Raw genomic sequence first — 24,029 nt, 5'->3', positions numbered from 1 at the left:
TCTTCCGCCCGGAAGCCTGGACGCCGCGTCCGCGTCCCGCGCGCATGTCCGGAGCTCGGCAGCCCTGCTCCGCCCAGAGCCTGGGACCCGGTAACTGGTCCCGGCCCCGCAGCCCTCCGGCCCTGCGGCCCAGCCTGGCGATTCCGGGTTGGAGATTGGGGTTCAGCCGCTCGCTCGCCGCCCTGACCGCCCCATGCAAGCGGGTGCCCTGGCAGCCGAGCCTCCTGCGCGCGCGCCGGCCCCGGGTCTCCTCCTCGGGTCCCCTCCCGTGTCGCCTCCCGGCGATCGCGGCGCCCTCCCCGGGGTAATCGGTAGAGAGACTTCAGAGCTCTTGAACTTCTCGCCGTTTCGCTCAACCGCGGCTCCAGGGTGGCTGGGTCGGCCTCCCTGCCCCTTTCTTCAGCCTCTAGCTCGGGCGCTGCGACTCGGGGGAACCTAAGAGGGCTGAGGGGTTCCGATGCTTTGCACTTTTCTGCAGGGTTTGTGCCGTTCTCGGGGGAGCCCCGACACGGAGCAGTCTGCGAGGTTTTCAGAGGCTTATCCCGCAGACCTTATCAAAACCTTCTTGGCCCAAGGCGGGGCCAGCGGGAGGACTGGTGCTCAGTGACCCCGGGAGGCCGGCGCCCGCCGTGGGCCGGCCTCGCCTCCACCCCAGGGGCGCAGCCTGCGGTCGGCGGTCGGGCGATCATCAGCCGCCCCGCCCCTACCCCTGCTGAGAAACCTCTTCGCCTCGGGGAGGAGCCCTTCCTGAAAGGTTTCCCTGACTTGGGGCGGCCTCTTGTTTCTCTCGTTTTTTATCAAGGTTAGGGGTCAGAGTTTTCCTGACCTGCCTGCAGTCCGGAATAGGGCCCAGCGGAGTCACAAGAGCAAATTATAAAGCCTCGCGCGCCAGAGGTCGCTTAGTCCAGTCCCCGCCCGATGCTCGCAGCCCCCGGAGAACAGCCCCACGAGAGCGCTTGATTTTCTTCCTCGCCTTCACCACCTCCCGTGGCAGCTGCTGGGCTCCATCAGTTTGGTTGACATTGAACCCAGGGATGTATATTCTCTGTAGCTGTACTCTGTTGGCCTGAGAAGACTGCTCCCTGGGGGTCGTTGGACAGAACAGAGGTCGCCCTTCCCGGTGAAGACAGCCACCTGTGTGCTAATCAGTCCAGTTCCTCCACTGATATGTGCAGAGCCTGGTGTCAGGCCTGCTCGTCCTTTCCGGGCCACTTTGCTCTCATCCTCCTTAAAGTGGGGAGCCCAGAACAGAGCCCAGCGCCCCAGGTGTGCTGTGGTCCACCGCACCCCCATCCCCAGGGAAGCGCGTTCCGCAGTTTTCTCTGGCTGTTCCTCGGAGCCCTGTCAGCCCCTGCTCCAGCCCTCTCGCCTGTGGCAGCTTCTCTGACAGCTCAATTGCCTCCTTTCCTTCAGTCTGGTCCAGGAAGTGGCCAGACAGGATCGCCCTCTGCTTACTCCATGGTCTTGGGCAGTTGGCATTGGCTGTAACCCTTGCCACAGAGTTACAGAAGTTCCTCCTTTTCCTCCTACCCGGGCTCTGCTTCGTGAGACCCTGGGCCTTCTTTGCCTACTCCCTGCATTTGGCTTTTGGATGTACCCTGATTTCATTTCTTTGGAGTGCATCCCTGTCCGGGGTGACCCTGTGCTTCATTTGCTTGAGACAGTCTGGCTTATACCCATTGTCCCAGCTTCATTGTTATTAGTATCCACGTCCACTTTTAAAAGATTCATGATTGGGAAAGTTAAACTTGTCTCTGTCTCTAAGTTGGAGGCACTCGTGTTCACAGGCTCCAGAGCGGCATGTGGCAGCCCGTGGAGGACTTGCACTGGGCTCAGAGGTGTCAGATCTCCAGTCTAGGAAACCAAAATTCCTCCAAGTCAGTTGAAGCTCATTCCCTTTCTCATAGGTGACTTTATCGCCAGAGGGCAGGGGTTCCCCTCTGGCCCTGGCAGAGAAATGAAGCTAAGCCGGTGAAGCTATATCTCAACTGAAGCTGGCATAAGACTTCACAGAACTCCAGTCTCCCAGTCTGGGCACTTACCCCAGTGAGTGATGGCTCGGGGCCAGCCGAGGGGGCTGTGTATCTTTCAGCTTTGCCCCGCAGGGTATTGAGCTTGAGGATCAAGTGCCCCTGGGGCTGTTCCCTCTGCAGGTCTCCAGTGTCATGTGGTACGTCAGCACTCGGGGGATGGCCCCACGGGTCGACTTTGAGGGGGCCCTCTTCTCTGGCTATGCTCCAGATGGGGGCCTCTACATGCCCGAGGAGCTCCCACAGCTGGACAGAGAGACCCTGCGTCAGTGGAGTACGCTCTCCTACCCCGACCTGGTGAAGGAGCTGTGTGCCCTCTTCATTGGCCCTCAGCTCATTTCAAGGGATGACTTAACCGGTGAGCATCTCCTTCCTTCCTGCTCTCCCATCTTGTTCTGCCAGCCCAGTCCCGGTCCTCTAACTGCCCCTACAGAGTTGCAAATCCATCATTTAACCCCTAGGAGGTTCATCCATCCTGCTCCCATTCACCTCCAGGGAGATGAATGCCAAAATCAACAGCAGAGAACTTTTTTTTTAGTTTATTTTAAAAAAAACTCTTTCAAGACTAGGGGTATCACTATCAACCTGAGATGCTTGAATGTTGGGATATTTCCTTCCTGCATACAAAGCACCTGAACCTCAGGTTGCTGTTTTATTTTCTTGAATGATAATTCCAGAAAGGACTTTGAGAGGGTCCTGGAACGGCTTGTCTCAAACTGTAATGTGCTTACAGATCCCTCTTGGGAATCTTGTTAAAATGTGGATTCTAATTAGGTAGGTCTGGGATGGGCCTGAGAATTCTGCATTCCTCTCAAGTATCCAGATGATACTACTTGTGCTGGTCTGTGGACCAAGTGTATAATACAATGCACAGGGTGATGGTGAGAGTCTGGGGCTGGGAAGACGAGGACTCAAAATGTGGTTGGAAGACCAGCTCTTATGGCATTGCCTGAGTTCTCGTTAGAATTCTCAGATTCCCTCAGGCCTCCTGAACCAGAATCTGCGTTTTCAGATCCCAGGTGATTGGTTTGCCAATTAAAGTTTGAGAAACACTACTCTGGATGACCTTAGCCTTAGGCAGGGTTGTACGTAGACCATCCCAAGTTTCTGGCAGCACAGGTGTGAGGTTAAGTGATGCAAAAACAAACAAACAAGCAAACAGCTTCCTACCTTTAGGAAGGAAAATTAGAAGAGATGAGACACTGATTTGTTTGTTGCGTAACTGTTTAACTGAACTTCTGTTGGAATACGTGCACACAACAAATCCAAATGATGGAGAAGTTTATAAAGTGAAAAACAGAAGTCTTACAGCAGCAGTTCTGCCCTCTGGGGGAGCCACTATGAGGAACCTATGAACAGTTTGGTTCATGTCTTTCAGACTTTTTTTCCTAGGATTATAATAGACACACACACCCACACCATATTCAGACACAGCATCTTTTAGGAGAAAAATTTCTGGTCTTTCTACCTGGTAGCAAGAGATAGAAATTTCAAATGTAAAAGTGTAAAGAGACTAAGAGAGAACTTGAGAGAAGAGATAATGCCCTTCACTCACTGTCCAACCTCCCCCCACCCCCATAGGTCTGGTCGACCGAGCCTTCAGCCGATTCCGACACAAAGAGGTGGTCCATCTGTCCAGGCTGAGGAACGGGCTGAACGTGCTGGAGCTGTGGCACGGGGTCACGTACGCGTTTAAGGACCTGTCCCTGGGCTGCACCGCACAGTTCCTGCAGCGCTTCCTGGAGAAGAGGAAGCAGCGCGTCACTGTGGTTGTAGGTGTGCGTTGTGCGCATGCGCGCTGGTGCCCCCTCTTGCCGGCGTCCACCCCTAGGATGCCCTCCACTGATGTCTCGAGGAGTGTGTTACTGGTTCTTCTAGAGTAGAGATCTTAGCCTTCTCTTGTGTCACCTTTTGACAGTCTGGTGGAGGCTATGGAACCTTCTCAGAATAGTATTTAAAAATACATAAAATGCATAGATTACAGGATGCCAAGTTCACAGATGCCCTGATTTCAGTCTGGTTCTCTTGGAGGTTGAAGGATTCCAGATTAAGACGCAGGTTCCTACCCTCCAAGCATTTAAGGTGTAGATCTTGCCTTACTCGCAACAATGGTCCTAATGGGGCCATTTCTTTCCTTTTCCATCTTCCTGATTCTAAAGGGGAGGCTTCCTCCTTCATCCCATCCAGGAACTTCTGGGGACACAGGGAGTGCTGCCATCGAGAGTGTTCATGGGGCAAAGAATGTGGACATCATCGTCCTCCTGCCCAAGGGTCACTGCACAAGGATTCAGGAGCTCCAGATGACAACGGTGCTGAGGGAGAACGTGCACGTGTTTGGAGGCAAGTGTGGGACAGAGGCTCCAGGGACAGCCTGGCCCTGCCTTGAGTGGGTCTGTTTTGGGAGATGGGCTGGAGTAAAACCAGTCAATTGACTAGCTGGCCATCCTTCCTCCTCCCTTTCTCTCCCCTTCCCTTCCCTCATCAGTCATATTTTGAGGTTGATATATGCCTTGGCTTTGCTCCGAGCAGGCTCAGAAGCTACTGGAGGTGATGAATACATAAACCAATACTCACCATGTCGATCAGGCTAGGAAGCGCAGGCTTAGAACCATACCCCAAAGAATGCCACCTCCATGCAGGTTCAACCTGCCGGTGCCTCGGACACAGGCAGCCACCCAGAGCCATAGCCTGAGGCTAGTGACTTGGGTTTTGTGCTGCGGCACTGAGGTTTAGAGGGCAAAAACCTGTTAAATAATTATTTTGAGAAAATGTGTCGTTACCTGTTGGCAGCTCACGCCCTCCCCTGCCGTCTAGAATTGGCTAAGCCCTGACCTTGGTTAGTAGGTCTAAGTATTTAAAATAGGAAGCTACTCAGGGGTCCCCATCGCTAGTGACCCCCACTTCCTGAGCCACATGACAAATTGTGGCATTTTGTGTTTGCAGAAAGGCAGAAAACCATCTCCTTAAGGTCTGGCCATCTATTCCCAGTGCGTTTAATCATCACGGGGGTCAAGGGCGTAGGGAGGTGGGGTGAGCTTGAGTGAAGCCATCCTTTAATTTTTTTATTTCTACTTCTCACACCCCACTCCACCCCAGGTAGCCCCAAGGTAGGGATGGGACTATGAACAGCAGGGGGTCTTGGTGAGGCTTTCTACACTGTGGCCTGGGGCAAGGTGTCCAGGTGGCCAGGCTTGGTTTGGTCACTCGTCTGGCAGGACAGCAAATGTGGTGAGAGACAGCGTCCCTTCTATGACTGGCTTGGCCTCCTGTCATAATCCTGGAATTGAACCCAGGACCTCCTGCATGCTAAACGTGTGCTCTACCGCTGAGCTAGACCTTCCCCCCAAGGATGTTTTCTGTAACATCAGTTTTGTCACAGGCCAAAAGCACAGTGAAAACAAACCTGACCCATGAGAGCAGCATGAATATTCTTTGTCCGTTTGTTAGCAAGTAAGCACAAACCCCCTTGCTTCTTTAACAAGCACATACACATTGCAGTGAAAAGTGGATGGTCCTAATGTGCTACTGCTGGAGCTGAAGGGCATCTCTGTGGCATACATGTTCTGAGCTCCCGGAAGATAAGGCTGTGGCCTTTCAAGGAATTAGTTTTTGTTTCTAAACTGCCGTCAAGTTCTCCCTTTCTGTTCTGGAATCTTCTGATTTGGTTTCCTGGAGGATGTGGATAAATTCAGGAGTTAACATTTCAGGGAGTAGGGATGGGCCACCTGGACTGTTGTCTGTTGGACACTGATTGTTTATAAAGTCATTAATTTCCATATATACATATATTTGATTCTTCTTAAGCATAGAGTAATCAGCAAGAGCTAGTTATATATTATTTGGGAGGTTTTTGGCTGAAAGTAACAGAAATTCTAACTCAGACTGGCTTGAACAGGAATGTTTTCCAGCACATATACCTGGGAGTCTAGAGGTGGGATGGGCTCCCAATTGGTTGGTTCAGTGACTCAGTAGTGCCTTCAGGGACCCAGGTTCTCCGCTCCATCTTCCAGTCTTCAGGCTCATTCCTCTTGCAGCATATGATGGTTACTTACGGTAACCAAGTGTCTCTTCCTGTGGCTCTTGTAAAAGCAGTGAATCTTTCCCTAGAACCGAGCAAACATTCCTCTTGTGTGTAGATCTGGAGTCAGTCCTGCAGCCTCTGCTGCTACACAGCGGTCAAGGGTGGAATGAATAGTAACTTCAGAGCCAACTCTGGCACTTCCCCCCAATAATCTTACCCCCTTCTCCTCCAAGTTTGGATCCAATGGAGAAATAGATCCAAGTTTCGAAAAAGAGATCAATTTTGGCTTGATTGCTTGGTTGGGCTGGATTGAGGAATGCTCTGGACTAATAGCTGATTTGCCCATAAATTTACCCAGTAATTCCTCTATAAATTAGAGTGTGTACACACTCAGCTGAGGGAGGAGAAGCCCTGCCTGTGCAAGCTTACCTGCCGCGTAGGGGTAGAGGGCATGTAACCCTTGTGGTCTTAATGGGAGAAGAAAGACAGACCACGTGGGAGGAGTGACTCTTTTCCCACCAGCCCCTAACAGAGGACCGTGGAGTAAAGATCAGCGTCTCAGCATCTCACAACCTGATGAAGCATCCTTCCTTGCTCCCAGAGGGAGAGGAAGTAGGCGTGGAGCACCAAGAGGAATTCTTCCCCCAATATCCCAGAAGGCTGACATTTTATAACTAATTTTATATAACGGTAGAAACATTGGAAAGATGACAAGGAGATGAGACATGGTTTCTGTCCTTGAGAAGCTTAATTTTGAGTCTAGAATACCAGGCCAAGACACATGAGAGTAAAGAAACCAAGGCGAGCAAAGGTCCCAGCAGGATGGACTCAGCATGGGGGCCTTGTGGACCAGTGCTGATCCCCTGGCGGTCTTCATGCCCCTGATAGCTCCCCTCCTCTCTCCCCTGACAGTGGAGGGGAACAGTGATGAGCTGGACGAGCCGATCAAGGCCGTGTTTGCAGACGTGGCCTTTGTCAAGATGCACAATCTGATGAGTCTGAATTCAATCAACTGGTCCCGGGTCCTGGTGCAAATGGCCCACCACTTCTTCGCCTATTTCCGGTGTGCACCATCCTTAGACACGGACCCCCTGCCCGCCGTGGAGGTGGTTGTGCCAACAGGGGCTGCTGGTAACCTGGCAGGTAAGGAAACCCCTGGGCGGAAATGGACTTTCCAGAAAAATGCCCATGGCCCCAGTCCTCCCAGCTGCCCTTTGGCTGTAACTATGAAGACAAAGGTTAAGTGCTAGGGGACACTGAGTCTGAAGGTGATGGAAACGACACAGAAGCCCCCAGAACACTTCTGCCTCTCTCCCTGGAGTTGGGGGCAAGGGAGAAAGTGACGGGTTAACCTCCACGTGCTCCAGCCTCCTGATCTGAAGCGTTTGCTCAGCCGAGGGTGGAGAGACAAGATCAAAGCTCAGCCGCTGTGCCCGGCTGGCAGTGCTCTCTTCCAGAAACAGGGACTTTACTCCCAGCCTCGGCCAGCTGCCTGCTCTGAGAGTAAGGGCTCACCTGATGTGGTGTGTTCTCCCCAGAGTCCACATGACGTGGAAGGAGCTCTGGACTTGGGGCTCTGGCCCCAGTTCTGTCCTTTACGAGCTGAATGACTGTCCCTTAGACTCAGCTCTTTGGCTGTAAAAGAGAGACTGAACCATTTACTGTATCTCTCAGGACAACTGTGAGGCACAAATAAGATTGTTTCTGTGTGTACGTGAACTTTGTGAGGGTCAGGTGCTGTGCAGCGGCGTGGCATTGAAGTCATTTCCTGGGCTGATGCTTAACGTTTGTGAAGCACTAGGCGAACTGCATCAGGAACTGCTCTCAGTGCTTCTCATGTATTAACTTGTTTGATCCTTGTGCACCTATGAGGGGGACGATTCTATAATCTCCATTTCATAATGAGGAAGCTGAGGCACAGAGAAGCCGGTCAGTTTGCCCCTGGTGACACACTCGTCAGTCACAGAGCCGGGATTGCAGCCCAGGCAGGCGGGCTCCGGAGTCTGCATCCTCGCGAACTCGGTGGGTCACTTCCTGATGGGCTGGGTTACTGCTTCCGATGGTTCTGTCAGTGGCGTCGCTTCTGATGGGCACCAAGGACGGCTTAGGTGAGATCATGAAAGCATCTTAGCAGTCCTGACTCCTTCCGCTAACACAGGGATGGAAGGAACGGTGAGCTGGCTGTTAGATAAGGACGTTCAGCCTTCTTCCCACTCACGGAGGAAGCCCACCACCCTCCCCATTTGCTTCACTCCCAAGTGAGTGATGCCCCCTGCACGTGTCCCAGTGCCTGCCATAGTGCCTGGTACAAAGGCCACGTTTTCAGAGGGAGCTCCAGTCTAGCCCTACCCCAGCAGCAGCCAGCCACTTGACCTTAAGTCCTGGACCCGCCTGAACCTCCACTGCTTCTCTGTCATATACAAGGTGATGTGAGTATCACATGAACTAAGACTGTGAAGGCGCTCTGCAAAATTAAGAGTGATATTGGGTGGTGTGGTTACCCCTAACTTTTTACCTACTCATCAGAGATAAACCGTTCAAGGAACCTTCCTAAACTTATGTTACCTTTCTGGGCTCTCCATCTCTCAGGGTGAGGAACTCCTCGCTTGTTCCATGCAGACAGGAACTGCTATTATGGTGACTGGAGGGTGCTGCCCTGTCCTCCCCCAGTCCCTTTCCAGGACACTCAGTCTGCAGGCGATGGTTCCAGGAGGCTCTCAGGGGACAAGATTTGTGCTCCGGACTTAGGCAGACCTAGTTCAGATCCTTACTCTGCCACTGAGCAGGCTTTGGATGGGTCATTTCAACCTCTCAGAACCTTTACTTTCTCTTCTGCAAATGGTGGTGAGCGGGTGTGTCAGTGCCTGGTGAGGGGCGTAGCATGGAGAACAGTATTCGGCACAGTAACATTCTCTCCCCCTCTTTCTTTCTTCTTTTTTTTTTTTGTAACAACTTTATTGCTATATGATTCCTATACCATACAATTCACTCATTTAAAGCATACAACTTGAAAAAAAGAATGAAATAATGCCATTTGCAGCAACACAGATGGACCTGGAGATGATCATACCGAGTGAAGTAAGTCAGACAGAGAAAGATAAATATCATGTAATATCACTTATATGTGGAATCTAAAACATGACACAAATGAACTTATTTACAGACCAGAAATAGACTCACAGACACAGATGGTTACCAAAGGGGAAAGGAGGAGGAGGGATAAATTAGGAGTCTGGGGTTAACAGATACACACTGCTATACACAAAATAGGTAAGCAAGGACCTACAGTAGAGCACAGGGAACTATATTCAATATCTTATAATAACCTATAATGAAAAAGAATCTGAAAAAGATATATATATATGTATAACTGAATCATTTTCCTGTACACCTGAAACTAACACAACATTGCAAACCAACTATACTTCAATAAAATTTTTTCAATAAAATAAAGTATACAGCTTAAGAGTTTTTAGTGTACACAGATTTGTGCAACCATCACCATAATCAATTTTAGAACATTTTCATCACTCTAGGAGGAAGTCCTGTTCCCAGTAGCAGTCATTCCCCGTCCTCCCAGCTTTAGGCAACCACTAATCTATTTTGCGTGTATAGATTTTTCCTATTCTGGAGACTTCATATAAATGAAATCATACAACACGTGGCTTTTTGTGTCTGGCTTCTTTCACTTCGCATAATGTTTTCAAGGCTCATCCGTGTTGATCAGTGCTTCGGTCCTTCTCATGGCTGAGTACTGTTGCATTCTATGCATATACCACATTTTATTTGTCCATTGATCAGTTAATGGACATTTGAATTACTCCAGTATTTTAGCTATTTTGAATAATGCTGCTGTGAACATTTGTGTATGTCTTTGTGTGGATCTGTTTTCAATTATCTTGAGTATATATGACTAGGAGTGAATTTCTGGATCGTATTAAAACTCTATGGTTAACTTTTAGAGCAACTGCCAGACTGTTTTCCAAAGCAGCTGCACTGTTTACATTCCCACCAACAGTGCATGGGGGTTCCAGTTTCTCCCCATCCTGACCAAGACTGGTTATTATCTGTCCATCCTACTGGGTATGACATGGTACCTCACTGTGGGTTTCGTTGGTGTTTTCCTGATGACTAATGATGTTGAGCATCTTTTCACGTGTTCATTGGCCATTTGTAGACCTTCTTTGGAGAAATGTCTGTTCAAGTCCTTTGCCTGTTTTTAAAAATTTACTTTACAATATCATGTTTTTTAAATTGAAGTATAGTTGATGCCCAATATTATGTTACAGGTATACAATATAGTGATTCACAATTTGTAAAGGTTATATCCCATTTATAGTTATTATAAAATAGTAATAAAATTATAATATTCCCCATGTTGTACAATATGTCCTTGTAGCTTAATTTATACCTGATGGTCTGTACCTCTTAATCCTCCACCTCCATCTTTCCCCTCTGCCTTTTGTCTCCCCACTGGTAACCAGTAGCTCCTTCTCTACATCTGTCCATCTGTTTCTTTTCTGTTATGTTCACTAGCTTGTTGCATTTGTTTAGATTCCACATGTAAGTGATATCTGACAGTATTTGTCTTTCTCTGTCTGACTTACTGCACTCAGCATACTGCCCTCCAAGTCCATTGATGCTGTATGCCAGAAACGAATACAGCATTTTACATCAACTGTTCTTCAATTAAAAAGAAACAAACAACCCATTTAAAATATGGGCAGAAGAACTGAAAAGACATTTTTCCAAAAGAGGATATGCAGATGGCCAACAGGAACATGAAAAGTTGCTCAACATCACCAGTACCAGGGAAATCTTCGCCCATTTTTTAATTGGGTTGTTTGTGTTGTTATTGATGAGTTGTTCAGAGTTCAAGTCCCTCATCAGATATACGAGTCACAAATAGGATTTCCCATCCTGTAGGCTGTCTTTTCATTTTCTTGACAGTGTCCTTTGACACACAAAAGCTTCAACAAGCACAAAGATTTCTCAATTTTGATGCAGTTCACTTTATCTGTTTTTCCTTTTGTTGTTTGTGCACTAAGAAACCATGATGCTTCTCCTCTTTTGTCTTAAGCCGGGTGCATTGCTCAGAAGATGGGTCTGCCCATCCACCTGGCCGTGGTGGTGAACTGCAATGACATCATCCACAGGACTGTCCAGCGGGGAGACTTCTCTCTGTCCGGGGCAGTCAAACCAACCTTGGCATCAGCGATGGACATTCAGGTGGGATGTGAGGAGGTGTGCAGGTCGGACCCAGGTGTTGGTTGGGTGGAGATGGACAAGGGTTGAGGTCAGTGTGACCCCCGGGGACCCTGTCTTTCTGCCCAGGTGCCCTACAACATGGAGAGGATCTTCTGGCTGCTCTCCGGCTCTGACAGCCAGGGGACAAGAGCCCTCATGGAGCAGTTTGAAAGGACCCAAAGTGTGAGTCTACCTGAGGAGCTGCACAGCAAGGTCAGTCCCCACCCACACACCACGGAGTGTGCAAAGAGTACAACCACAAGATTAGACTTGGGGTTTGAGAATCTGTTCAAGGGAAGGGGACATTTGTTCCTTGAGTACCTGCTATGAGCTTGGCACTTCTGCAGTCACTTTCTGTGGATTTATTTGTCAAATGAGGAGAGGCAGTAGCAATTATTGGTTTAGAGTCAGATGGGGCTCAACTCCAAGCCAGCAGTGAGACCTTGGACCAGTTTCTTAAACTTTGGGCCTCAGTTTCCTCATCTGTAAAATGGGGATAATAAGAATGCCTACCTCATAGCACTGCTGAAGATTTAAGTCAAGTGATACGCATGAAGCGCTTTGTATACTGCCTGGCAACATGGGGCTTAACATAGTAACTATTATTATTTTTATTTACTATTGTTGTTGATTTCCAATAATAATAACTAGAAACCACTTTTCCCATCCAGTATGAGCACAGACTATTGTTCTATTAACTTTTTTTGCCCATTTTTCAAATTGAAGTCTAGTTGATTTACAGTGTTGTATTAGTTTCTGGTGTACAGCATAGTGATTCAGTTATACACGTATATATGCCATTGAATGCAGTTTTTTTTATTAAGAAGGAGAAATTTCATCTCCTCAGAGTGGTAGGAGTCTAGTTGGAAGGGATTGCTTTAATTTTAATGTAGCCTGGTGATGGAAACTTATTTAATATTAAAAAGAGGATTTTGTATGTTGAATTTACCTTTAATGTTCTCTGCCGCATTCCCACCGAGTGGCCATCCAGACTGTGTATACCGCCAATGACCAGGACCTCTCGACCTCATATCGGCTCTAATCATGGCAAAGTTCTTTATGCTGAGCTGGAATCTGCTACTTCTAGCTTGTGCACTGCTGAGCAGTCTGATTTCCGTAATTGGAGAGAATCTTATTTACCTGCTTAGCCTTCCTGGTTTCTTTAGCTGTCCCTTCCACGTCATAATTTGGGGTGGTCAATGTCCATCTTACAGGGTTGTGCCCAGAACTGGGTACAGTTCTCTGGGCTCAGTCATCCACGCAGACTGGCGTGGAATTTGTCTTCAAGAATTTATGTTTCTTTTGATGCAACCTGTCAATCAGTTTGGGCTGCTGTAACAAATACCGCAGACCGGTGACTTATAAACCACACAGATGTATTTCTCACAGTTCTGGGGACTGGAGGTCTAAAATCAGGGTGCCAGCATGGCTGGGTTCTGGCGAGGGCCCTCTTCTGGGTCACAGATGGCTGCCTCGTGCAGTGGAAAGAGATTTAGCTAGCTCTCTGGTCTCTTCTTATAAAGACGCTAATCTCATTCCTGATGGCTCCACCCCCACGACCTAATTACCTCCCAATGGCTCCACCTCCAGACACTGTCACACTGGGATTAGGGCTTCAACATAGAGGGTGCGGGGGACAAATCATTCCTATAACACAACCAAACTTCAACTAACTTGGTTAATGGTTTGTTTTGACATCTGCATCCCCTTTCCTTGTGTCCATGAGATGCTCATGAAGACAGACACCGTGTCCCCCGATTCTTCCTTCTCTCCCTGGCTGTACACATAGAAGACCCTCCATCTACTGGAACACATTCATTCATTCATTCATTCATATTATGTGTCGATCATGAGCCAGGAGCTGTGCTAGGTGCTGGAGATACAAAGATAAATAAAATATATTCGTTGCCTTCTGTGAACCCTAATGGGTCAGGAAGGTAGCGAAACGATTTATAATAATACCCTATGGTCTCTGATGCAGTTGAGTATATCCAGGGCTTTTGGCACGTTGTCAGCATGCAGTGCATTTTCAGAGAACGATCAAATACACTGTCTACACCAAGGAAGCACCCAGAGGGAGTCTTCCTCTGTCTGATGGAGGTGCCACCAGACCTGGGTGGGAACTGACCGAAGCTGTTCTCACACCCGCTGGAAGCAGGTGCACCACCAACAAAGCCCCAGGGATGCTCGAATGCCCTTCACCTGTGTCTCGTCAGGTTGTCCAACAAAACTATATACCAATTTGCTGATTCATGAGCCAAATCCTAACTAAATGTATTGACCTGAAACTCAAACATATCCTTCCCCTAACTTGAGTGATTCCGTGTAAAACTGGGAAATGTGGGGAGGCAGATTTTTCTCCAAGTTGAATCTGAGCTGTTCAGTTTGAATGTTTCATTTGAGTTTCTGGTGTGTATCTGGCTGTGTTACCCGGTAGGATTTTTGGCCAGCTTTCCCCCACACTCCCCCAGCCCTGCTTCCCACCCCCTGACCCCAGAACTCATCAGCTTTCAGAGGCAGTAGCGTCTGAGTCGGTGTCGGATGAGACCATCACCCAGACCATGAGCCGCTGCTGGGAAGAGAACCGGTACTTGCTGTGCCCTCACTCAGCCGTGGCCGTGAGCTACCATTACCAACAGACAGACAGGCAGCAGCCCAGGTAAGGGTGGTGGGCGCCTGGGTCACGGGGGACCCGTTGGCTTTCAGTGGCCCTCCTCTTCCCCAAGCAGGGGAGACAGGACTGTGAACAGATGGCTTTTATGAGCATGATGGGTGCAGTGGGGAACCGTGTCCTGAGGACTGTGGTCCCAGAAGAGGCATGATGGATATGCCAGTGGAGCTGGGTCTCCAACCAGGAGGAGCAATTTGCTGGCAGAGTCACTGCAGAGAGAAGTTCAAGTTCATCTGTCTCTTCCTCTCTCTTTCTCCTCCATCCCACCCTCCCCCACCCTCCCCCGTTCCTGCTTCTCCCTCCTCGCCTCGCCTTCTTCCCCTACCTGTCCCTCTGGCTACTGTCTTCGGTACTCCTGTTCCCACCTGCCCCAACCCCACAGCCCTCCCCGATGCTGTCTGGCTCCCGCCTCTGCCGCCAAGTTCCCGGAGGCTGTGCTGGCCGCCGGGCTGACCCCAGAGACCCCCCCGGAGATCCTGGCCCTGGAGCGCAAGGAGGCGCGCTGCGTCGCCATGCGGAAGGGTGACGACTGGACGCTGATGCTTCGGGACACGATTGAGAGCCTGAGCCGGCAGCGGGTGATCAGTTCCTGAACGCCCCGGACTAGCCAGGCCGGGGCTGGCTTCCTTTAGGCTGCGGACCCGGACGCCGTGCCCTCCGAGCTCTGTGCACCTCATCCTCGTTGAGAGTCGGTGCAGGAGGTTCTCAAGGGGCTGCTGAGCGCGGTCTGGACCCAGCCGGCTGTGCTCTGTTTGTGGCTGCTCTGGGTAGTGCCTGGTCACTGGAGACGGTGGGGGTCGTGGGTGATTGCTGGCGGTGTGCAGACAAAACAGGCTCCACCTCGGCTCCAGGACTTTGGACCCCAGGCCCTATACTGTGCAGGTGGGGGCCACTCACTCCATTATCACACATTTGGGGCTCATGGTCTCTGAGCCTTAGTTGATCTGGTCCCCAAGCCACATCCAGAGGTCTTGGCCTGCCTTGTCAGAGGTTTCCATCCTGTTAAAATATTAGGAATCCCTGGAATAAAAGTGCATGTTCTGTGTGACAGTGACTCTGCATGGGCTGTGGGCGGAGCGTGGTGGCTGGTGATGGGGGCGCCGCCGTGCGGGCCGCTCCACTGCTGCCCCAAATTGGGAAGGGGGTTGGGGGCACCTGGGGTGGTGGACGGAGCTGAGGTTTGGGATCGCCAGTCCTAGGAGGTGTGGGAAAGCATGGGTCTCAAGCTGGGTCAACTTGGCCTGTGGCTCTTGTATCAGGTTCACCATCTTTATTAAACCAAGGCGTGGCCACAGCAGCGAGAAGCAGTCCCTCTTTAACCACTAAATGACGTCCAAATGCCTACATTCCCTTAGATACCTCTGTCATCACGCTGCCCCAGAGAAGTCAGGTCGTTCTTTCCTCTGAAGACATGACAGCTCTCTCTTCTGCATGCCTTCCACCCTCCACTTGCCCCCGGGAGCCTGTCCTTCTGTGACGAGGCCACGAGTCCCGTCCCACAGGCTATTCATGCCTTGGTCCCTGTGTCCCACATCAGCCCAGCTGGAAATAAGGACTCTTGTTTCTGAACCTTGACAAAAGCTCAATTTTTCTTTCATCTGCCCTGTTTTAAGGTTATCCACGTTAGACATTATCTCCCCATCTCTAAGCTCCTTGAAGGTAGAAACCACTGCTTAACACAACAGGTGAAAATTTTTGAATTTGCCCCTATTGATTAAAATTTTTAAAAATACGTTCTGCCAACATATGTGTACCAAGTTATGTATGGACTACACAAACCACAAGCTAAAATAGGGATGGAGGGATAAAAATAAAAGTTACCTTTACCTTTTCTCCCCGCACTCCAGTGGATTGCCTGTGGGCCTGTCTTTGGCAGTCCTGGTTGAGCGCCAGGCCTGGTGCATTCTGGAATTATCAGGGACACAGTATCAGGCAGGGTGTACTGACACTGTGTGATGAGTCTCGAAGTTTGGTCCCTGGGTCTCCTCAAAGCGGATGCTCCTGGCCCCCACCGCAGACCTCCCGAGGCAAATCTCTGGGTGTGGGTCGGGCATCCATAGTTTTTACAAATCCCTCAAGTCAGTCTTCTGCCTTCTAATTTGGGAAACCCTGGCCGGAGACTTTACGTTTACAGCTAGTTCTCTCCAACAGGGAGAGGGGCTTTATTGTCACCAGGGCATGCTTTATTCCTCCCGCTGTTTTCACAGTCTAGCCACGAACTGTTTGTGACTGTTGAGCACTTGCAAGGTGAGCAGAATGACTAAGGAACTGAATTTTACGTTTCATTAAAGTTTACTTAATTCACCTTTAAATTTCAAAACTTACTTGATTCAGTTATTGGAAAACTTTTAAGTATGATTGGAAAAATGCAAGTATGTGAAGCTGCTTTTTCAGCTGTAAAATTTTATGAAGTACATAAAATATAGATAAGTGTTTCCAGTGAAAATGCAATGCTCTGGTTGAGATATACCACAAGTGTAAAATACATAGTGGATTTCAAAGACTTCTAATGAAAAAAAGAAACCTTAAAAATCTTATTAATAGTTGTAATATTGATGACTTGTTCAAAGGATAGTATTTTGATATATTGGGTTAAAGAAAATATTATCAAAATTAATTCCATCTTTTTCCTTTTTCTTTTACAAGGGTGTTTAAAGTCACATATGTGACTCACATCATGTTTCTATGGACAGCAGTGATCTAGAGCTTAACCTTGGTTTTGTGTACACAGGAATACACCACGGATAGTTGTGGATTTAGCTCTATTACTGGGTTCAGATCTTCTGTGGTTTGAGATGGGGGTTAGACAAACACAGACACGTGGATGTGAACAGAAGCCTCAGGCCCTGGACTCTGGGGCCCCTCTGGAAGGCCGGAGAGGCAGGCACCACGTTGGGGGTGTCTTTTGGCCACTAGAAGGCGCTGTTGCTGCTACCCTGAGGGCTGCTGTGAAAGGACCACAGGGCATCCATCTCGTGGGTGGATCTGGGAGGAGAGCAGTGCTGTTCCAGGAGGCCCACCAGGGGCTGCCGAGGCCCTGCTTTCCAGGTCTCTGCCCCCTCCCCCTGCCGGGCACCGGCCCTGGCACCCAGGACCTGCTGAGGGCAGCCAGAGCCCGGGGTTCCTTATTCTTTGCTGCCATGTTTCTGAGGGCCTCAGAGCAGTGTTGGGGGCCACAAGCCCCCTCACCTTCTAGATGGTTCAGGGCTCTATCCAGCTCTGAGATGCCATCACCCCTGTGAGTGAGGACCCAGAATAAAGCCATCAGACACGGCACAAATAGACAGGAATGATGAACTACAGGATATTCTGGCCACAGGGCATCTTGGGGCTGAACAGAGGAGGACAGGAGTGAAGGAGTGAGATGAAACATTCAGCCCTGTGAACACGTACCCAGGCACACAGACAAACACGGAAAGACAGACAGACACATACATATACATACCTACACACACACACATCCCCCTCAGTAGAAAAAAGCAAGGATCCTGCTACCAAATGACATCAGAATCAGGTCGAAGCCGTCCTTCCTTCCCCAGTCATCTGCTAACTGGTGATGTGACCGCAAACCAGTCTCTTCATCTCTGGGAGCCTGGGTGTCCTCATCTGCTAATTAGAACACTTACCTCTCTCTATCCTGTTTTGAGGATGATATGAGATCACATATTTCCAATTGCTAGGTAAATACTAACACGCCTTACAAATGCTTCTTATTATGAACGCAATTTAGTCTGCACTGAACACTTTAGTACTTTGAAGCTCTCCTGTGTTTTTTACTGACTGCTTCCTGAATTAGTCTTCTCCTGCCTTTTCCTGGAGGAAAAGTTCCTCCGTGGCCCCGCGGTGCTGCCACAGCTCCGGCTGCAGGGTTGGAGTTGCCCTGGCCCTGTCAGTGTGTCAGCACAAGCTCTGCGGGGTCATCTGGGGACTGAATGCCGTGGATTCATCGCGGTCCCACCAGGTGGTTAACGCGCCTCGTTCATTTGCAGTGCTGGGGATGGTGGAATAATTCTCTTTTTTGAGAGCTCATGATGGGCTGAGCCCTTTGTAAAGCACTTCCTAGACATTGGCGCCTTTAGTCCTCCCAAGGACTGTGTGGGAGAGTGCTATTAGGAGCTCCATTTTAGAGATGAGGAAATGAAGCTCAGAGAGGTTAAGTAATTTGCCCAAGGCCACCCAGCCAGTGAGTCCTGGAGGAGGGGCGTGAGGCTGAGTGCAGGTCTGTGAGCTTTACCTCAGCGCTGGACCAGGGTGGGGAGCTCTGGGCCTCATGGCTCGCAAGTTCTCTTCAGGTCAGAGTTTGCATGCTGGGTGGGGAGAGGGCCATGTCTGAGGGGGGAGGAGGAGGGAAGGGGACCCCTCACTGGGAGAAAGGCCATCTGGGGAGGGGGCACCTTTGCAGGGAGCCCTCCTCTAGCTCAGGGTCCCGCCTGGAGCTGGGTTCCTCCGGGGGATGCTGGGAGCTGGTGGGGTGAGCATGGTCCTGGAAGGAGAGAGGGGTGGGAGGGGTTCTGTGGCATTTTCAGCTGCTGGCAGGGAGGCCCAGCCTGTGGGTCCCACTGGAGAGATTCAGGCTCAGATGGATGAAGCTGGGGGGCTTTTGTTGGAGTTTTCTGTGTCCCCCATAAAAAAGCGGTGAGCAACATAGGGAGGGCTGGACCATTAGCCTTCTGGAAAGAGCAGAGGGCTGACTTCTGTGTCTAGCACACTGCCTTTGCCCAAGAAAGCATCTTTCTGGAACTCCCTTCTAGGCTCCACCCATCAATTCATCCACTTCCCAACCTGGGTCCCCCCCCCAGGTGTTGTTGGGCAAACGCTGAGGGCCGATGTGGTGACTTCTAGGGAGAGAGAAAAAGTAGGAAAAGATGGGACTGGGGTGGACTTATGTGAAAGGGTAAAAGTGTGGCAGCACCCAGGGGCTGTCCCAAGGCTGTGAGGGACTGGTTCTCCAACGCCGCCGGAGCACAGGCAGCCCTCCTGCCTCCTCCTCTTCACATCCCCTCCCCCTACTCCGCACTGACCGGCAGTGTTGCAGGGGTTGGTTTAGGGCCTGCTCCCCCACTAGTTAAGCTTCCCTTACAGAGCTGAGAACTGAGGCCGGGCTCTGGACCGGTCAGGCCAGGCCAGGGGGAGATCCCCTGGAGCCGCCCCTCGGTTTGGCCGCTAGGGGGACCTCGGAGTGTCACCTCTCCAGCCTCCCCTTCATCTTGTCAGTAGCGTGGATCACCATCTTCCCCCGACCCTGATCCTGGCCTCATCCCCAAGCAGGGACAGTGCTTGCTTGTAAAACGGACAAAATAGAGGTCTTGAGAATTCAGAACGGTCAGGGCCCAGCTCTGGGCAACGCTCCTGCAAATGAAAATCCCTCCGAGCTACATTGCTCCCCAAACACCTTCCCAACCTCTGAGCAAATGCGCCCTCCAAATTCTTCTCCAAGCCCAGGAGGAGCCCAGCCGATGATGCACACGGCCAGCAGAGGGCGGCAGAACACGCTCAACGTCTCTCTCCCTCCCAAGGTGACAGCCCGCACCGCCAGCCGGATCCTCACAACCCACAGGCGTGCGGGTCTGACTTGGATCTCTAGGAGTTAGAGCCCCTGGAGGCCAGAGCGGGGAATGGGCCCCAGAAACTTTTTTTTTAGTTCACTGTTTTTCAAATTTAATATTGGGGGCTCCCTTCTTTAAAAGTTAAAAAAAAAAAGAAAAAATATACATATACACACACGCACATCGCAGATGCTTCCAATGTTGTCTTAGTTTTTGTTTTACAATCATGCTACCTAAACATGTACAAACATAAAACTTCCTATGAACTCCTTATACTGGTAACTCCTAAATAGGGATAAACAAATAAAAACTCAAATTAGTGGGAACAAATCTGTAAACAAAATCAGTAAAATTCAGAATAATCTCATTAATACACGTGACCGTCACGCAGTGCATGCCGATCTCCGGTGCCGCGTGGTCATGGCCCCACACTCCTAAGACTTGACTGTTGTTGCTTGTGTAGTGTGTCTCCCCGCCTTTACAGGGGAAGGACTTGGCTCTCCCATCACTTTTCATATTCTAACCACCAGGAAACATCCCAAGCACAGCATGTTGGGGTATCTGATAACCTTTATGTGGCACCAGCTCACCAGATATTGTCACATCTGTCTGCCTCCCCTTACTGGTTTGTGACAACTGAGATGGTACCGTTGCTTGCCATTGTGAATACGTTACACGTACAAATGCAGATGCTGAAATGATGCCATGACTTGATTTTAAGGTGGTTGGACAGATAATCCAGGAAATGTCTTTAAAAAAAAATTATCAAATGAAATTACACACCCCCCCAAAAACACCACAGATGAAGAATTCTTAAACAGCGAGAATACTGTATAACACTTATGTGTGGAATCTAAAAACTAACACAGACAAATGTATGTGCAAGACAGAAAGAGACTCACAGACATAGAAGACAGGGGAGGGGAAGGTGGAGAGGCAAAGTAGAGGCATGGGATTAAGAGATACAAACTACTATGTATAAAGCAGATAGCTAATAAGGATAAACTGTATAGCACAGGGAATTACAGTCATTATCTTGTAATAACTTTTAATGGCGCATAATCTGTAAAAATACTGAATCACTCTGCTGTACATCTGAAACTAATATAATATTATAACTCAACTATGCTTCAATTAAAAAAACAAATACAGAAAATTTAAAAAGAATGTATGTCTGCAGCCTCATTTGACACACATTATCTCCCCCAACCTTTGCTTTTCAGAGATGATCAAATAGGTTCAGAAAGGAGGGTTGACGTAGCTGAGGTCAGACAGCTAATTGGGTTGGGGAGCTTGAGGACTCTCTGTCTCTAACTTTTTTTTTTTTTAACATTTTGGGGGGTAGGTAATTAGGTTTATTTATTTATTTATTTTAATGGAGGTTCTGGGGATTGAACCCAGGACCTTGTGCATACTAGGAACATGCTCCACCCCTTAGCTATAGGTTCCCCCCAACTGAGAGCTCCTGTTTTGCACAGCAATACTTCTTGTCAACACAACACACTCAGGCAGCCCGTATGGGCTCGGCCCAGGGAGAGGAGCTTGGGGGATGCTTTTAGAGATTAGGCATTGCAGTTCGGGTAGCTTCCTGCAGGTTTCAAGCGGCCATCTTTCAAAGTTTGGAACAGGAAAGAAATTGGATAGACACAGGAAGAACTTGTCTAAAGCCCTTCCAGACTCCAGGGTCTTAAAAGACTCCAGTCCACATCTTTCTGTATGTTCTCATTTTCTGATCTCTATATATGTATATGAAGAATATATACATAAACTCATTAAGTCTTTTAGACATTGAGGCCTCATTGGATGCTACTTTCAGGGCCTGGGGGAAATAGACCATCTCTGCCCCACCTGCAGGAGCAGGTTTTTAATTTGAGGTCTATTAACTCCCAAAGGGTCCATGGATAGAATTTGGGACAGAAAGGGTGATAAGAACCAAATGGGAGAAAACTTCATCTTTATTTCCCCCAGCTTGTGCCTGAAAGTTAGCACTTCCTTAAGGTATAAATGGTGGCAAACAACCCAATTAACACGAGTAGCACCTGGGACTTTGCCGAAGACAAAAATCACAGACGTTTTCACATGACGTTACCGTAGCAGTTGTAGGTGTCCTGAAATGTCATTAACGCTCATCACTACTTTAAAATAATATTAGATCTGACATGATATTATGTTATTTAATCATCAATAAGGAGCGTATAGTCCTACAGTACATTTAAAAGTATTTTGGTAACTGCCTTTCAATATAATTAGTCTTCTTTCTTATCCCATGTATTTTATTTTATGCACTTGAAAATATTATTCCAGGCTATTGAAGGAGTTCACGTACCAGAAAAGTACTCTCATTTGGGGTAAACAAATCTGTGGAGTCACCATTTCTTGTGCACCAGTTATGAACAGGGCACCTCCTGGCCTCTGTAAGGTACATTATCTGTAAAGCTTACAGCATTGAAGTGGACATCACTACCCCTCTTTTATGCAGAAGGAAACTGAGGCTCAGAGAGTTGCTGAATATCACACACTCCACAAAACATAATAAATATGCCAAGTACTGTAACAGAAATAGGGACAAAAAATGTCCATTTTTGTTCACTACTGTGTCCTCCATGCCTGGCATCTCCTAGATGCTCAGTAGATGTTTGTTGAATGACTAGATGGGAAGCCATCAAGTGGCCCTGCCAGGGGTGGGATAGGACGGATTTCAGAGGAAAGGTGAGAGTTAGGATGAGAGTTAGTACAGGCTGATATAAAGCAATCGTGGTATCCAATTCCGCAGGCCGGTTTCAGAAAGGGCCGGTCACCTGGCTTTGGCCCATGAAATGTAAGAGAGAGACCCAGGGACCAAACTTTGAGAATCATCACACAGTATCAGTACCCCCTGCCTGATACTGTGTCCCTGATAAGAGAGTTTTCATCCAGGACTGGCTCTGCCTCTTGGCATTGGAATGGGAGGCGGGCAGAATGGCAGAACAGAGAGGGGCCAGGCCCTCGGCCCTCAGGGATGCTGTGAACCTTCGAGCTGCAGCTCTGCAGCCTCCAAGTCCCAGACTCCCAGTTAGAGGAGATAACAAGGCTGGTTATATTTAAATACATTTTAGTTGAGTTTTCTGTACCTTGTGTTTAAAGGCATCCTAGTGGCGATCTGTGCTCAGAATGAGGGTCACCACCGGGGCCATCAGCATCATCAGAGAAAGGCTCTGTCTGCCTGTGCCAGCTAGGACCAGGGAGTGGCCCTTCAAGTCTACACAATTCTTGAAAATTGATAACCTTTCGATGATTTAAGTGGTTCCATTCCATGTGCCAGAATACTCCCCCCCACTTCTGTTTTTTCTAGGTAAAGAAAGCTTGCTATTTTGGGTGTGTGGGTCTGGGCTGTAATTGGCTCGAGGGGTTGGGACAGATTGTTCTAGGCGTCCAGGCCCGTTCTGGGGACAGACATGATGCTTGTGGTGGACAGCGGAGTAGCCTGGGAGTCAGGGGGCCCCATTCTCTGCTTCTGCCACCATCCAGCTGGTGGCCCCAGATGTACCTGATCCCCCGTCAGTGCTGTGAATCACGGGGTTGGCCCACGTTCTCTGCGTTTTGGTGCAGTGGTGAGCAGTTAGTGAAAATACTTTTTTTTAATCTTTATTTTTGTGTGTGTTTTTAGTTTTATTGTTTGACTACAGGAATTCTTATCAGCTGTAATGGACTGAATTGTGTTCCCCAGATGGTCACATGCTGAAGTCCTAAATCTCAGTAGCTGAGGATATAACTGCATCTGAAGACAGGGTTTCCAAAGAGGTAATTAAGTTACAGTGAGGTCTTTAGGGTGAGCCCTAATCCAGCACGATCGGTGGCTTCATGAAAAGAGGAGATTAGGACACAGACACGTACAGAGAGGGGATGACATGAAGACACAGAAAAGATGGCCATCGTCCTGCCCTCACGGCTCCCAGAAGGAACCAACCCTGCTGACATCTGATCCCAGCCTCCTGGCTTCCGGAACCGTGAGACAATAAATTTCTCGTGTTTAAGCCACTCAGTTTGCACTCCTTAGTTATGGCCGTCCCAGGAAACTGACACACTCCTCAAAATATCTTTTCAAAATAAATATAATATTTTCCCCCATCTTCAAATAAAACTTACGGTCCTGGAAGACACCCATGCTTAGTCTATGGCCTAAGGCACAACCTCCGTCCCTACTCCCCCCCAGGTGGAAATGCGTGGGGTTGCATTCATTCCTTCATTCATTCATTGAACCAACGCATTTGTAGAGTGCTGGCTCTAAGCGAAGCATGGTTTTATGTGCGAGGACGTAACAGATCAAGTACCTGCTTCTCCGGAACTTTCATTTGGGGGCAGACGTGGGGCAGGCCGTAGAGGGATACATAAATAAGCAAGTTAATTCCAGACTGTGATAAAGCTGTGAAGGAAAATAAACAGAGGGCATCAGAGGGGCAGGGCCAGCTTTTGGCAGGCGGAGGGGGTCAGGAGATGGTCTATGAGGGGCTGTCACCCCGACTGGGAGGACTGGA

The 24,029-nt window shown here is 49.1% G+C and overlaps 1 protein-coding gene across 7 annotated transcripts; it reads left to right on the top strand.

The window, feature by feature from the left end:
- Positions 1-3: 3 nt before the first annotated feature.
- THNSL2 (threonine synthase like 2) lies at positions 4-15,017 on the top strand. 7 transcript variants are annotated; one of them, XM_072951505.1, is made up of 10 exons: positions 4-90; positions 1,908-2,046; positions 2,154-2,388; positions 3,612-3,802; positions 4,190-4,370; positions 6,964-7,194; positions 11,132-11,280; positions 11,386-11,511; positions 13,806-13,957; positions 14,352-15,017. In XM_072951505.1, the coding sequence occupies exons 3-10, from the start codon at positions 2,166-2,168 to the stop codon at positions 14,560-14,562; spliced, it is 1,464 nt and encodes a 487-aa protein (XP_072807606.1). In that variant the 5' UTR covers positions 4-90; positions 1,908-2,046; positions 2,154-2,165; the 3' UTR covers positions 14,563-15,017. The 7 variants fall into 7 exon arrangements, with proteins under 7 accessions (XP_072807606.1, XP_072807607.1, XP_072807608.1 ...); XM_072951504.1 differs by lacking the exon at positions 4-90 and adding an exon at positions 197-304; XM_072951506.1 differs by lacking the exon at positions 1,908-2,046 and having other exon boundaries at positions 20-90.
- Positions 15,018-24,029: the final 9,012 nt, after the last annotated feature.

The sequence above is a fragment of the Vicugna pacos genome, chromosome 28 (assembly GCF_048564905.1).
Source record: "Vicugna pacos chromosome 28, VicPac4, whole genome shotgun sequence".
In the NCBI taxonomy this organism is placed as follows: Eukaryota; Metazoa; Chordata; class Mammalia; order Artiodactyla; family Camelidae; genus Vicugna; species Vicugna pacos.
This window is presented reverse-complemented; position numbering and strand designations above follow the sequence as displayed.